Source organism: Rana temporaria, chromosome 13, assembly GCF_905171775.1.
Source record: "Rana temporaria chromosome 13, aRanTem1.1, whole genome shotgun sequence".
In the NCBI taxonomy this organism is placed as follows: Eukaryota; Metazoa; Chordata; class Amphibia; order Anura; family Ranidae; genus Rana; species Rana temporaria.
The window spans coordinates 23665120-23681615 of record NC_053501.1 but is presented as its reverse complement, the minus strand read 5'-3'; the positions used below and the strand labels follow the sequence as shown (position 1 = coordinate 23681615).

The window sequence follows — 16496 nt, the reverse complement described above, 5'->3', positions numbered from 1 at the left end:
ACCACAGTGAGAAATCTCCCAGTACTGTGGTGATCAGGAAACAGACAACCAGGAAGTGTCCAGAACAGAGAGGAATTACAGCAACATCAGAGCAAAAACGAACAATGAGGACATGAAACCAGGACTGCAGTAAGGTAAAGGAAGCTATTTAGCTAAAAAAAATGTTTTCCTTTAGTGACCCTTTAAGTTTTTTTTTTTTAAATAACAAACATGTTATACTTACCTCCACTGTGCAGCTCATTTTGCACAGAGTGGCCCCCGAACCCTGTCTTCTGGGGTCCCTCAGCGGCTGTCTCAGCTCCTCCTCGCAAGAACTCATCACCTTCATGCGAGCTCTCTCCCATGGGGGTGAGTTCTTGCGGGCGCACTCCTGTGATACAGCCGGCGGCCATAGCTGCTCACTGTATTACTCGGCCCCCGGCGTCATTGGATGTGATTGACAGCAGCGCCAGCCAATGGCTGCGCTGCTTTCAATCAACCAATGAATGAGCCGAGAAGCCTGGCCGAGAAACAAGCGCGTTCACGGCGCAGGACTTTCGAGGGGTCAGGTAAGTAAATGGGGGCCGGGGGGGGGGGCGCTAATCTGCAAATGTTTTTATTACCTTAATGCATAAAGGTGAAAACTTTTACCTTTACAACCACTTTACTACCGGCCGCCGTCAATTGAAGGCGGCACGATAGTGCTCTTGTTCTGAGAGGATGTCCCATGACGTCCTCGCCTTGCAGAGCCACTAGGGGGTGCGCGCGTACCCGCCACGTTACTGGAAACCCGATGCGCGCGACCGGCGGCCGCGATGGCCGCCAGGCACCCGCGATTGCCCAGTAACTGAGCAGGACCGTGGATCTCTGTGTGTAAACACAGAGATCTACGTCCTTTCAGGGAGAGAGGAGACCGATGGTGTGTCCCTTGTACATAGGGACACAGATCGGTCACCTCCCCCAGTCAGTCCCCTCCCCCTACAGTTAGAATCACTCACTAGGGTACACATTTAACCCCTTCATCGCCCCCTAGTGTTAACCCCTTCCCTGCCAGTCACATTTACACAGTTATCAGTGCATATTTATAGCACTGTTCGCTGTATACATGTGAATGGCCCCAAAATAGTGTCAAAAGTGTCCGCAGCAAAATATAACTGTGCCTAGCCAGTGTTTTTGTGCTGCCTTCACTAAGGGATGTGCTGGATTTTATTCCCCAAAATGCAGTCCTATGGAGCGTCGGATGTCAGCGGAGACATGTCTGCTGACATCCGACCCGATCCGCCAAAATCAGACGTATGGCGATACGTCCCCATCCGTCCATATCGGATCAGGTGAGATCTGACGAAAACGGATATGCTGTCCGTTTTCATCAGATCGCTCCATAGGAATCAGTGGCGCTGCGCAAGCCCCTCCCCGCTCAGTGAGCAGAGAGGAGCTTGTCACCCGCCAGCTCAGCGGAGATCTGCGGACTAATCTACCGCTGAGCTGGCGGACTCCGTAGCGACCAACAATGCAATAGCTTAAAGGGGTTGTAAAGGTAAAAAAAAAATCCCCCTAAATAGCTTCCTTTACCTTAGTGCAGTCCTCCTTCACTTACCTCATCCTTCCATTTTGCTTTTAAATGTCCTTATTTCTTCTGAGAAATCCTCACTTCCTGTTCTTCTGTCTGTAACTCCACACAGTAATACAAGGCTTTCTCCCTGGTGTGGAGTGTCGTGCTCGCCCCCTCCCTTGAGGGGGCGAGCAGGAGAGTCAGGACGCCCACTAACACACAGCTCCTTTCTCTATTCGCAATGTAGAGTGTCCTGACTCTCCTGTAGTCCAAGGGAGGGGGCGAGCAGGACACTCCACACCAGGGAGAAAGCCTTGCATTACTGTGTGGAGTTACAGACAGAAGAACAGGAAGTGAGGATTTCTCAGAAGAAATGAGGACATTTAAAAGTAAAATGGAAGGATGAGGTAAGTGAAGGAGGACTGCACTAAGGTAAAGGAAGCTATTTAGGGAAAAAAAATTACAACCCCAAACCTATTTAGAAAATAAAAAGCAAAGCTTTAGTGTATAAACTGAAGAATGTTTGAAGATTTTGCTTTCCTGTGAATCCCTGAACTCATATTTAGTTGCATAGACATTGTTTCTGAAAACTGCTTCACATCTGTGTTGCAAGAAATCTACCAACCTCTGGCACCTTTGACCAGGTATGCCAACCAAGAACAATTGCACTATATTTTCACAATTCCTCTGCATTTCTTGGTTTTACCCCCCAAAACCTTATTTTTTATGTCAACCCACAAGTTTTCTATTGGGTTGGTGTCCGGGAATGGGCTGCCCACTCCATAATATTAATCTTGTTGGTCTGGATCCAATATGCTGCTTGCTTACTGGTGTGTTTGGGGTCGTTGTCTTATTGAAACACACATTTCAAGGGCGTTTCCTCTTTGGCATAAAGGTAACATGACCTCTTCAAGTATTTTGATGTATTCAACCTGTTTCATGATCCCTGGTATGCGATAAATAGGTCCAACACCATAGTATGAGAAACATCCCCATATCATGATGCTTGCACCACCATGCTTCACAGTGTACTGTGGCTTGAATTCAGTGTTTGGGGGTCGTTTGATAAACTGTCTGCGGCTCCTAGACCAAAAAAAAAAAAAAAAATCTTGCTTTCATCAGTCCACAAAATGTTGCACCATTTCTCTTTAGGGCAGTTAAAGCTGTGTTCCGGCCATAAAAAAATTAAAATAAATTAAAGCCAGCAGCTACAACTACTGCAGCTGCTGGCTTTTAATATTAGGACACTTACCTGTCCTGGAGTCCCTCAATGTTGGCACTAGGGTTGTCCCGATACCAGTATCGGTATCGATACCGAGTATTTGCGGGAGTACTTGTACTCCCGCAAATGCCCCCGATGCCTCATGCGATACTCGCCCCCCCCGCCGCAACGAATGCCATCGCCGCATGGTTAAACAGCGTGTGGGGAATATCACAGATTTCATTTGAATAGCTGTAGTGTTTCCCGCCGCACCGCATATAGACACTCCCCCTTGCTCGGGATCCCGAGCAAGAGGGAGTGTCTATACGCGGCGCAGCGGGGAACACTACAGCTATTCAAATGAAAGCTGTGATGTTCCCCGCACGCTGATTAACCATGCGGCAGCGGCGGCATCTAGGTATGGGGGGACATGGCTGCATTTGTGGGGGGACATGGCTGCATTTGGGGACACATTTAAAAAAAAGTATCGGTATTCGGTATCGGCGAGTACTTGAAAAAAAGTATCTGTACTTGTACTCGGTCCTAAAAAAGTGGGATCGGGACAACCCTAGTTGGCACCGCAGCTGATGTTTTCATCAGCTCTCGGGTGCTGGTAAGGAAACCCGGCAGTGTAGCCTTTCGGCCCACCTCTGCGCCTGAGTCAAGCGGACCTGCCCAAGCCAAGCTAGTACACTCGCCTAAAATTTTGAGGGCTGTCATAGATAATGCGGTAATGTCAAGTGACATAATAAAATTGGAACTACCACTATTTAATTCTCCTAGTGTGTCTGCTTTCAGAAAATATATGTTGGGGGGGGGGGGGTGTTATGTCATCTTTAGGACTGAAATAATTTTTAAAACGTCTGCAAAAATAGCTTCCAGCAGTGAAAATGTTGAAGTTGATTCAAATAAAAAATAAAAAAAAAATGTGAAGGGCACATGTTTCCTGTGGAGAGTGGAGCTCCAGTCTGCAGCCAGATATCCTCGGGATGTTCCGTCAGATAGGGCGACCCGTCAAAATTGGTTAACGGAAGTGATGTTTCATTGCCGCCATCTTGCTGCACCTCACACTCTACAATAATAAGGATACACTGAGAAGGGGCAAGCGGACATCTTGTTACACCCATCATATTTTTAGCATTTTACACTTTTCTTGTTTTTACAGTAGACTGAGTTGATGTATAGTAAAATCTAGGACTTACAACTCTGTTTGACTGTTTACATTTAGAATTTTAAGAGCAGCGGCAAGCCTTCTAATCTCACAGACTTGCTAATCGTATTTCACTATATCAACTCAGTTTACTGTTTAAAAAAAAAATAATAAATTAAAAACTCCGATGGGTGTAACAAGATGTCCGCTTGCCCCCTTCTCAGTGAATCTTTACTGTGGTGGAGTGCGGGGTGTAACAAGATGGCGGCGGCGAACCGTCACTTCCGTTACCAATTCTGAAGGGTATCTAAACCTGACGGAAGTGTTGTGTCAAAATCTCCAAACGCGTCATTTCCGGTAGTCATTTTTTAAATGGGAGATGACAGTACGGGTTGCGCGCATGCTCGCCCTGTAGAACCGAACGCATGCGCGGTACTGACACACTGTTGCCATGGCGGAGGCGGCGGGAGTGTTCATCAGGGAGCTGGAGCTCGGGGACGGCAAAGTGCTGGAGATACGGCAGCTGAGCTCCGGGGATGTGGGCTGTGTGGTGTGGGACGCCGCCATCGTCTTGTCTAAGTATCTGGAGCGGAGGGAGCGTGCGGAGCCCGGGGCGCTGCGGGGCAGAGCGGTGCTGGAGCTGGGCTGTGGGACCGCCATTGTCGGCATTGCGGCGGCTGCACTCGGGTGAGGAGGCTCTGTCATAACTCCCAGCATACACTGCGCTGCAATGTCCCACCTGCTCACACTCCTGAACCAATCAGCGCTGAGCCACCCTGACAGCAGCCAATCAGGTCCGGCCTTATATGAATTCTGATTGGTTGATGTGGGTGTAGATGCGCTGAGGCACCCAGTGCTGCTGTTCCCTTCCTGGAAATGCTCATTCTATGGCTGTAGGGATATCTTTAGCTCTGGAATAAATATCAGACAGGCAATGGGCAGGACGACCCCGATCACTCCTGAGGGCCTTGTCGCTCCAAGCAACAAAATGCTCAATGTTTAAGAATCCCATTGTTTTCACCGCTTGCTGTCCAAGGCAATTTTTCATATACACCAGGGATATGCAATTAGTGGACCTCCAGCTGTTAAACTACAAGTCCCATCATGCCTCTGCCTCTGGGTGTCATGCTTGTGGATGTCAAAGTCTTGCTATGGCTCATGGGACTTGTAGTTCTGCACAACTGGAGGTCCGCTAATTCCATATCCCTGATATACACTATATTCAGAGGCATTGCTAGGGGGGTGCGGTCCGCACCGGGTGACACCATCCCGTGTGTTTTTTTTTTTTTTAGCTGACATGCCCAGCCTGCCCTGTGCCACCCCAGCCTGCCCTGTACCACCCCAGCCTGCCCTGTATCACCCAGCTTGCCCTGTACCACCCCAGCCTGCCCTGTACCACCCCAAACTTTCCCATGCCACCCCAACTTCCCTGTGCCACCCTAACTTGCCCTGTACCACCCCAATCTGCCCAATGCCACCCTAACTTGCCCTGTACCACCCCAACCTTTCCCATGCCATCCCAACTTGCCCTATGCCACCCTAACTTGCCCTATACCACCCCAACCCGCCCTATGCAACCCTAACTTGCCCTATATCACCCCAACATGCCCTATACCACCACACTACACCAACCTGCCACTATACCACTCTATACTACCCTAACCTGCCACTATACTGCCCTATACTATCATTTACAGGGGCTGGTTTGGGGTGCGCCCCGTGCCCGTGCGCTGCCTGCTTGGTGCTGGGCAGCCTAGACAGAGGGGGGGTGACACCAACCCTAGTGACGCCACTGACTATATTACCAAAAGTATTGGGACACCTACCTTTACACACACATGAACTTTAATGGTACCCCAGTCTTAGTCCGTAGGGTTCAATATTGAGTTGGCCCACCCTTTGCAGCTATAACAGCTTCACCTCTTCTGGGAAGGCTGTCCACAAGGTTTAGGAGTGTCTATGGGAATGTTTGACCATTCTTCCGGAAGTGCATTTATGAGGTCAGACCCTGATGTTGGAGAGAAGGCCTGGCTCACAGTCTCCACTCTTATTCATCCCAAAGGTGTTCTATTGGGTTGAGGTCAGGACTCTGTGCAGGCCAGTCAAGTTCCTACACCCCAAACTCTATCATCCATGTCTTTACTTTGTTCACTGGTCCAAATCATTTGGTGGAGGGGGATTATGGTGTGGGGTTGTTTTTCAGGGGTTGGGATTGGCCCCTTAGTTCCAGTGAAGGGAACTCTTAAGGTGTCAGCATACCAAGACATTTTGGACAATTTCATTCTCCCAACTTTATGTGAACAGTTTGGGGGATGACTCCTTCCTGTTCCAAGATGACTGCACACCAGTGCACAAAGCAAGGTCCATAAAGACATGGATGAGCGAGTTTGACTGGCCTGTACAGAGTCCTGACTTCAACCCGATAAAACACCTTTGGGATGAATTAGAGACTGCGATCCAGACCTTCTCATCCAACATCAGTGCCTGACCTCACAAATGTGTTTCTGGAATAAAGGTCAAACATTCCCATACACTCCTAAACCTTGTGGACGGCCTTCCCAGAAGAGGTGAAGCTGTTATATCTGCAAAGGGGGGCCAACTAAATATTCAACCCCATTGTCTCATTTCACTTTAAGCCCACGTTCACATTGCGCCAATTTGGCATGCGATTTGAGATGTCAAATCGCCTTCCCTATCGGCAGCTATTGCTGGCAATGGCACCGTCCGGATCGGCCCGGCGCCACACCGATTCCCAAAAGTACCGTATTTATTGGCGTATAACGCGCACCCCAAGCTTAGAAGGGAAGTTTAAGGGGAAAAAAACTTGCATTTTGAATGCTTGTCGGTGTCCATCTGCTGTCTTGAACGGCGTCCATCAGTGGCCTTGTCCGGCGTCCGTCTGCGCCCTTTTACGCAAAGTCCATCCAGCCTTGTGGGTGTCCATCTGCGGCTTTGGAGGTGTCCATCTTACCCAAGGTTGCAGCATTGTATTTTTGAGTTTGGCGCCTTAGCCGAGCTGTACAGAGCCGGATTTCCTGTGTGTTCGGCTTCTCTCACGGTCCTGCGGGCGGAGCCGAGCCTAGCCAAGTGCGCAGTACACTCGGCTCGGTCTATGTCAGCGGCGCTCAGAGACAGATTTTAAGGGGAAAAAAGTGCGCGTTATACGTTTTATTTTGAGCCTAAAAATTAGCCTAAAAAAAAGGATAGTACTCCAGTCACCACATCTAATGCCGCATACACGCGACCGTTTTTCATGACGAGAAAAATGGGCATTAAAAATTTAGAACATGCTCCTATTTTTTCTCGTTGTTTTTCTCTTGGTGAAAAACGGTCGTGTGTAGGCTTTAACGTGGGGGGGGGGGGAGAGAACGCGCATGCTCAGAAGCAAGTTATGAGAAGGGAAATTGGCATAATCAGCCCAAAGGGTGGTGCCATCCGAATGGAACTTCCCCTTTGTAGTGCCGTCGTACGTGTTGTATGTCACTGTGCTTTGCTAGATCATTTTTTTATCACGATCGTGTGTAGGCAAGGCAGCCTTGAGAGGAATAGCGTCAAGAATTATTATTTTTTTCCATGACATGAAAAAACGGCCGTGTGTACGCGGCATAAGGTTACTTTCAATCTGTGGCATTGTGCCATCGGCGGTAAAGCGGCGCTTTACCGTTGTTTTTGCGGTGCTATTCAGCCACTAGCGGGGAGATTTTTAACCCCCACTAGTGGTCGAAAAAGGGTTAAAACGGTGGCGCTCCTACAGCGCCTCAAAGATGCGGTTGGCAGGACTTTTTTGAGCGTGAAAAAATGAGAACCAGCTCTCAATTTTTTTGCTTTCGGAAATTCTGACAGAAAAAGTCCGATGGAGCCTACACACGGTTGGAATTTTCGACCAAAAGTTCACATCAAACTTTTCTTGTCGGAATTTACGATCGCGTGTACGCGGCGTAAGAGTTGATGAGCTGCAATATGTTATAATTTTGTTTCTAGGTTTAGATATTCCTGAAGTGAACATTTGGATGGGCAGCACTTTTGTTATATCATGCATTGTTTTACAATTGGCTACAAATTCTGTGAATAAAGATTTCGACTTTTGTATTTTATTTTCACAGAGCGAACGTTACAGTGACTGATCTGGAAGAGCTGCAAGATTTGATGAATGCGAACATTGACCATAACGCTCATCTGATCACTGGTTCTTGCCAAGCGAAGGTATTAAAATGGTTTGTATTTTTGTGGTTTTGGAAAAAGCTGAAAAACGTTTATTTACCTTTTTTTTAGTATCGTTTATAGCAAAATGTGTTCTGTTTTTAGGGGCGAGGAAATTGCAGGCTCATTCCTGTCTCCTAACTATATATTGATGGCTGACTGCATCTACTATGAGGAGGTCAGTATATACATTTTTTTTTAAATTTTTTTTAGGAATTATTAGTAGATCTTTGTTTGAATTTGTACCGATCAGAGTAGAATTGCTCAAATTAGGGGGGGGGGGTTGAGGAGGGCGTCCTGTGTAAGTTCACCAGATTTATAGCACTGATCACTGTACTGGTGTCACTGGTTCCCACAATGTGACTCAAATTGTCTAACGCAATAACACAGTCCTGCTATACAGGGAGTGCAGAATTATTAGGCAAGTTGTATTTTTTGAGGATTAATTTTATTATTGAACAACAACCATGTTCTCAATGAACCCAAAAAACTCATTAATATCAAAGCTGAATATTTTTGGAAGTAGTTTTTAGTTTGTTTTTAGTTTTAGCTATTTTAGGGGGATATCTGTGTGTGCAGGTGACGATTACTGTGCAGAATTATTAGGCAACTTAACAAAAAAAATATATATACCCATTTCAATTATTTATTTTTACCAGTGAAACCAATATAACATCTCAACATTCACAAATATACATTCCTGACATTCAAAAACAAAACAAAAACAAACCAGTGACCAATATAGCCACCTTTATTTGCAAGGACACTCAAAAGCCTGCCATCCATGGATTCTGTCAGTGTTTTGATCTGTTCACCATCAACATTGCGTGCAGCAGCAACCACAGCCTCCCAGACACTGTTCAGAGAGGTGTACTGTTTTCCCTCCTTGTAAATCTCACATTTGATGATGGACCACAGGTTCTCAATGGGGTTCAGATCAGGTGAACAAGGAGGCCATGTCATTAGTTTTTCTTCTTTTATACCCTTTCTTGCCAGCCACGCTGTGGAGTACTTGGACGCGTGTGATTGAGCATTGTCCTGCATGAAAATCATGTTTTTCTTGAAGGATGCAGACTTCTTCCTGTACCACTGCTTGAAGAAGGTGTCTTCCAGAAACTGGCAGTAGGACTGGGAGTTGAGCTTGACTCCATCCTCAACCCGAAAAGGCCCCACAAGCTCATCTTTGATGATACCAGCCCAAACCAGTACTCCACCACCACCTTGCTGGCGTCTGAGTCGGACTGGAGCTCTCTGCCCTTTACCAATCCAGCCACGGGTCCATCCATCTGGCCCATCAAGACTCACTCTCATTTCATCAGTCCATAAAACCTTAGAAAAATCAGTCTTGAGATATTTCTTGGCCCAGTCTTGACGTTTCAGCTTGTGTGTCTTGTTCAGTGGTGGTCGTCTTTCAGCCTTTCTTACCTTGGCCATGTCTCTGAGTATTGCACACCTTGTGCTTTTGGGCTCTCCAGTGATGTTGCAGCTCTGAAATATGGCCAAACTGGTGGCAAGTGGCATCTTGGCAGCTGCACGCTTGACTTTTCTCAGTTCATGGGCAGTTATTTTGCGCCTTGGTTTTTCCACACGCTTCTTGCGACCCTGTTGACTATTTTGAATGAAACGCTTGATTGTTCGATGATCACGCTTCAGAAGCTTTGCAATTTTAAGAGTGCTGCATCCCTCTGCAAGATATCTCACTATTTTTGACTTTTCTGAGCCTGTCAAGTCCTTCTTTTGACCCATTTTGCCAAAGGAAAGGAAGTTGACTAATAATTATGCACACCTGATATAGGGTGTTGATGTCATTAGACCACACACCTTCTCATTACAGAGATGCACATCACCTAATATGCTTAATTGGTAGTAGGCTTTCGAGCCTATACAGCTTGGAGTAAGTCAGACAACATGAATAAAGAGGATGATGTGGTCAAAATACTCATTTGCCTAATAATTCTGCACTCCCTGTAAGTCGCTGATCAACACCATTACTAGTATAAAAAATAAATAATTCCAGTATATAGCGCATAGTTTGTAGACGCTATAACTTTTATGCAAACCAATATACACTTATTTTTTCTATTTGTGGGGAATAAAAGGACAAACATTTAACATGAAGGGGGGTAAATCTTCCAGGGGGCAAGTGGTTAAATATTTACTGTTACTCTAACTACTTTCCTTTGTTTGCAGTCACTAAAACCTTTGCTGAAGTCTCTTAAAGATCTGGCAGGAAGTGACACATGTATTCTATGTTGTTATGAAGAAAGAACTACTGGCAAGAATCCTGAAATAGAGAAAAAGTTCTTTGAGGTGAGATTGTATTATTATTATTATTATTATTATTACTTCTGCTATAACTAGAACTTTTTTTTTTCCTGACAAGCTGCTGATTTTTACCAGCAGTAAGAGCCCTTTCACACTGTGCTGCCCCTACCGTTGGCGGTAAAACGTCGCTATTTTTAGCGGCGCTTTACCGTCGGATTTGTGGCGCTATTTAGCCGCTAGCGGGGTGCTTTTAACCACCCGCTAGTGGACGGAAAAGGGTTCAAACCACCGCTACAGCGGAGCTGCCGATTGATTTCAATGGGCAGGTTCGGTGAGTTCACCACTCCTAATGCGCTCCAAAGAAGCTGCTGGCCCTGCCAAGCGCACCTCTCCAGTGTGAAAGCCCTGGAGCGGGGGTTTTAGGGCGCTCTGCAGGCGATATTTTTAATGCTATAGCGCCTGCAAAACGCCCTCAGTGTGAAAGGGGTCTAACTGCCAAAAGATGTTTAAGGCTGAAAGGGAATGTCAATATGGGTTTTAGAGAATTTACCATGTTTTGGATATTCACTGAGCTACAATGAACACATACAATACTTGCACCTTCTCAAGAATGGTGTCTTATATGCAGTAGGATACCCTTCTCTATATATATTTTACAATAATGGGGTATTAAGTACCGACAAGCATCACACAAAACACAATTACTGGTGCAACCAGTAATAAGGTACAAACAGTTGAAAATCGGATATTTCCTGACTGATCCCTTGTGTGTGTGTGTCTCTCCCTTCAGCAGGGGAAAGCTGTCAGGAATAAGAGGAGGAGAAGCCGGCTCTCAGCTGCTGCAGGAAGAGACAAAGGGGATCAGTTCCTGTAATTGCCCCATCTTATTGTGGCACACTGATCACCCCCTCTTCTGCCCACATCTGATTTCCTTGTAAGTCCCCTCTGCTGGCTGGGGCCTGGTACTGGAGGACTGGTGCTACACCCTTATTGGAGGCCCTGGGGAAAACTCATTGGAAGATTTCTGTTTTTATTCCTGTTCTTCAACACATTTCAGTTTTAGAATTGCATTTATTCCTGGAGACATTGGTGATCAGACCATGAGAGAGAGAATCACCCCAAAGGGGAGAGAGACAGGAAACAAATCTGACAGGATCGATATATTTTATTGTTTGTTAACCCTGCATATATCCCTTAAAGTACAATGACAAACACAAAGGTAAGTGTTTTTATGGCATGAAGCGTGTATTGATGGATTGATTTATATCTGTGCTTCTGTCAGCAGTGTGCTTATCTATGTTTCAGCTTCTCAAGGTTGACTTTGAATATGAGGAAGTGCCCATAGAAAAGCATGATGAGGAATACCGCAGTGAAGATATCCATATTTTGCAAATTTATGGGAAAAATAAGTGAGTGTACATCTTTTTTGTCTAATGTTATTGTGTATGTGTATATATATTTATATAAAATATACACACACACTTTATTTTTTATTGTTGGGATTGGCAGATTAAGTTACCTCAATGTTGTCTAGGGGTGTAGCTGATGAATAAAGTAGTGAGCGAATGTCCAGTACATGAAGAAAGGTTTTCCAATGCTTTATTTCAGGCCCAACATAGCCAACATCAACATGCAGTATGAAGGAAAGGTTGATGAAGCGATAGAGAACTTGTGGTATCAGGCCTGGATATATAGAGAGCAATCCTGCTCTCAGCAGCACAATAATAATAGTCACTGTTCGTCGCCACTCTAGCCAGAGTGGGTGAAGTGCCCCCGGACAGACTTCTTTCATAAGCCTGGCAGCCGAAGTGTCATTTTGAGTTGCTGGGAGGATCAGCCCTCTGCCACAGACCCGGCTCTAGGGGCCTCTGCCACAGGCCTATTTTTTTGAATGAGCTAAACGGACGAATTGAGCGAATCCTCCCAGTAGATTGAAAGTAGGTCACCGGATGACAGCAAGAGTACCTGTCAGCATTCCGGTCACCAGATCCCCGATGATTCGTTCAAGCTCTGTTGGACAACCTACCTCCGGGTTCTCCTCAAGCCGACCCCCCCAATCGAGCGGCACCCAGCCTGGAATCTTCTCAGTAATTTGGGGGACCCAGTAAGTCACTGGGGCCCCTCTCAGCAATTTGGAGCTCCGCGTAGCATGCGACCCCGGCCTGGAAGGCCCATCGCCGGGGTCCGTTGGATGCGCGCACCCTAAAGGTGGATGCCGCACCTGGAACCTCGAATCCGCGTGAAGAACCAATAAAGATGGCGTCTGCCACAGATATACCCCTCCCCAGTATGCCCCACGAGAGGAACACTCCTCTAATTGGCTGCTGGGGAAAAGTGGCTCTGTCAGAACCCCTCTAGCGCCAACTGTCGCCCAGGGGTGGGATCAACACCCCTGGAGCGCAGACTGACCCACAGGACAGTTCAGGAATGACAGCAGCCCATAATTTAACAAATTGTGAATGGGAGTAAAATAGCTCTCCCATTCCCCACTAACTTTAGCGTAGTGCCCATACTGAAAGTAAGGGGGCGCTACATTATTATTACATTTGAGTCCTTGTTTTAGGTGCTAATAAAATAAAGGGACATTTTTACATTTTTTTTTTGCATGTATCCAGACCTAAAACTTTTGCAAATATATTTTGGAAGTGGCACAATTTAATCAGATGCATTAAAATCCAACTAGCAAGCACAGAGTTTAGTGTTAGCCTAAACATTGTGTACACATGACATTGCATATAGCCATTTATTGTTAACCTTTTGACATAGGAGCCCTTTCACGCTGCCAGTGCCTGAAAAATGCTGGTAAAGCTACTCCCCCGCTAGTGGCCGAAAAAAAGGTTAAAAGCGCCCACAAAGTGCTGCTTTCAAGGCACTTTCCATTAATTTCCATGTAAAGGGGCGCTTTGGGAGCGGCGTATTAACTGCTCCTAAATCACTGCAAAGAAGCTGTTTACAGGACTTTTTTTTTTTTAATGCCCTGCCTCTGCATTGCATTATGGGATGTGTTGGGGTCATTGCTCTACAAAGACCTACCTAAAAGTCAAACCCTACTTTCTGCCAGTGCCCTGAATTCAGGCATTGCAGTGCTGCCATGCAGCAGCATTTTAACAAGCCAGTGCTAGTGATCCATGGTACATTATCATGACAAGAATACATTTAGGTGGATTAACAAATGTTTTTTACCTTTTAAATTCTCTTGCATGTAATTAATTCAGCTTTAAGTTTTTATATCGATGTTCTTTTTTCAGATCTTTCCACTAGTGAAGTGAATAAGTCTTGTCTGCCAGTGGGAAAGGTGCTCAGAATATACCTCCTGGTCCTCCTGAAGGGACCAACCAAGTCTCTACTGAGAAAGGTTAAACAAGAATGGTATTGGTATGATGAATGAGGAGCAAAGCTTGCACACAAAATGGCTGTATAATGCGGTTAAGTCAGTGTATGTCTCTGTCCTACTTACAAATCCTGTAGCTTTGTTTTTGTATTGCTCTTGTGCAGGATGTTTTTGAATGAATGCATGGCATGCCTTTTTAATGTGGAGTGGCTGTGGGTTTCTGCACCCTGTTGTTGACATCCACCTAAAGCTTAAAGTAAAACCAAAGGCAACATTTTCATTTTGGGTAGAGTTAGGGCTCTTTCACACATGCTGACCATTAGGCACGTCTACGTGAATCTGACTAATGTTAGGCAGGCGTAGCGTATCTCATATACGCTACACCGCCGTAAGTTAGAGAGGCAAGTGCTGTATTCACAAAGCACTTGCGTCTTAAGTTACAGGCGGCGTATCGTAAATGTGCCTAATTCAAATTTGGAAGAGGTTGGCGTGTTTTATGTTAATAAGGCATGACCCCACGTAATTGACGTTTTGAACGTACGGCGCATGCGCCGTCCGTGGACATAACCCAGTGCGCAAAGACTTATTGGTTTCGACGTGAACGTAAATTACGGCCAGCCCCATTCACGGACGACTTACGCAAACTACGTAAAAATTGTAAAATTCGACGCAGTTCCGACGTCCATACTTAACATTGGCTGCGCTATCTTTTTGGTGGATTATCTTTACGCCTGAAAACGCCTTACATAAACGGCGTATCTTTACTGCGACGGGAAAGCGTACGTTTGTGAATAGGCGTATCTCGCTTATTTACGCATTCTAGGCGTAAATCAGCGTACACGCCCCTAGCGGCCAGCGTAAATAGTCAGCTAAGATAGGACGGCGCAGGCGGTCGTATCTTAGCAACATTTAAGCGTATCTCAATTTGAGAATACACTTAAATATACGACGGCGCAGATTCGGAGTTACGACGGCGTATCTACTGATACGCCGGCGTAACTCTGCCTGAATTTGGCTATTTATGTCCACTTTTTCATCCATCCGTTTACAGATGCAAAAGGGACATACATTGATCCCTATGAGATTGCAGGTGTCAGCGGATGATCATCCGTTGACACCTGATCTCATCCGGGTCCGCTATCCTCCGATTCTGCAGACGGAGAAAAACCCTATTTTTCCACCCGTCATCTGACAGGGCGGTCCCTGCGCAGTGTGCGGGGACCGCCCTGTCATCCGCCGGCTCAGCGGAGCAAGCAGAGGTTCACGGTTGCAGATCATCACGGATCCGTCACGTGTGAAAGAGCCCTAAGAGAGGGGTTATAGCTCCTTCCTGTTCCCCCCCCCCCTATCTTTTCCCCATTGGGGATATTTCTCTTTACCTGCTCCCAATAGCCTAAACACCACTACTAGTGTTGCCAGCAGAAAATTCCCCCAATATTACAGTTCTGGGGCAACCCATTATTTGGGATGTTCTTCCACTTTTAGTAAAATGGTGAAGAGGACAAATAGAGAGGAAGAATCTCGCTAACGGGGACACAGACAGCAGTATAAACCTTCCAGGTGTTCTAATCCATCTCCACTCTATAGGAAAGTAAAAAAATAATAATCAGCTGATGACTCATCGGTTGTTAAGGATGCGGCGACCGCCCTCTCCTTGGCAACCAGTACACATTCCATCATTACCACATGTCTCGATCACTACCTAATTACCTCATGCATTTAATTAATTGTTTCCTTCTGTGAACGGAGTTTAACGCTTTTTTTTCATGTGGTATTTGCCAAGCGTTTATAGCCTTTTGCAGTAAATACATATATACAATATAGTGAATTGACAGTTACAGGATTGCATGCGGTATTTAGGCATAATGTGTCCGAACACCCAAATATCACATGCAAGTATATTTTGTGTATTCAGCCCAGAATCTGGTGCAGCTGTGCATAGTAACCAATCAGCTTCCAGCTTCAGCTTGTTCAAATAAACACTCACAATAAGCCCTGGTTCACGCCGATGCAGCTTTGAAATCAAGCTACTTCAGGGCACATCAGCGCGATTTGCACTGCCTATTTCATTGCAGCTTGCGACTTAAAGGGGTTGTAAAGGAAAACATTTTTCTTTTCATAATAAGCATCCTTTACCTGCAGACATTCCTCTTTTCACTTCCTCATTGTTTGTTTTTGCTCAGAAGTTGCTCTATTTCTTCCCTGTTCTGTTCACTTCCTGCTTGTCTGATTTTACTGACCACCGTGATGGGAGGCTTTACTGCGGTGGTCAGTGACGTGCTCACCCCCTCCTGGGAACTACATCTGTGTGGCAGGACGCTCTCTACGTGTTAGAGACTTCAAGGAGGTGTGAATTACTGGGCGTGCCACAATGCATACTGGGAAATGTAGTTCTTACATGAACGAGCGCCGCAAACCAGGAAGTGAATGAGAGAACAGAAACTAGAATGCTGGAGGTGATATAGATGAAGGAATTTAATAGGTATTTACTCATTTTTTTTAACTACTTGCCGACCAGCCGCCACAGTTATACGGCGGCAGGTCGGCTCTGCTGCGCGAGATCACGTAGCTATACGTCATCTTGCTATGCAGCCAATAGGGGCGCACGCGTGCCCCCGCTCGCCCCTGGTCCGGAGGCGCGTGGCCGCGATCGCTCGTTACAGAGCGAGAACCAGGAGCTGTGTGTGTAAACACACAGCTCCCGGTCCTGTCAGGGGGAGAAATGACTGTTCGCTGTTCATACAATGTATGAACAGCGATCTGTCATTTCCCCAAGTCAGTCCCACCAGTTCAGTTCAGTTCAGTTCAGTTAGAACAC

The 16496-nt window shown here is 46.1% G+C and overlaps 1 protein-coding gene across 1 annotated transcript; it reads left to right on the top strand.

Moving 5' to 3' along the window:
* The first annotated feature begins 4294 nt into the window (after positions 1-4294).
* Positions 4295-14041, top strand: VCPKMT (valosin containing protein lysine methyltransferase). The gene is made up of 6 exons (XM_040332638.1): positions 4295-4569; positions 7986-8096; positions 8188-8260; positions 10273-10392; positions 11653-11756; positions 13596-14041. The coding sequence occupies exons 1-6, from the start codon at positions 4334-4336 to the stop codon at positions 13606-13608; spliced, it is 657 nt and encodes a 218-aa protein (XP_040188572.1). The 5' UTR covers positions 4295-4333; the 3' UTR covers positions 13609-14041.
* The last annotated feature ends 2455 nt before the right edge of the window (positions 14042-16496 follow it).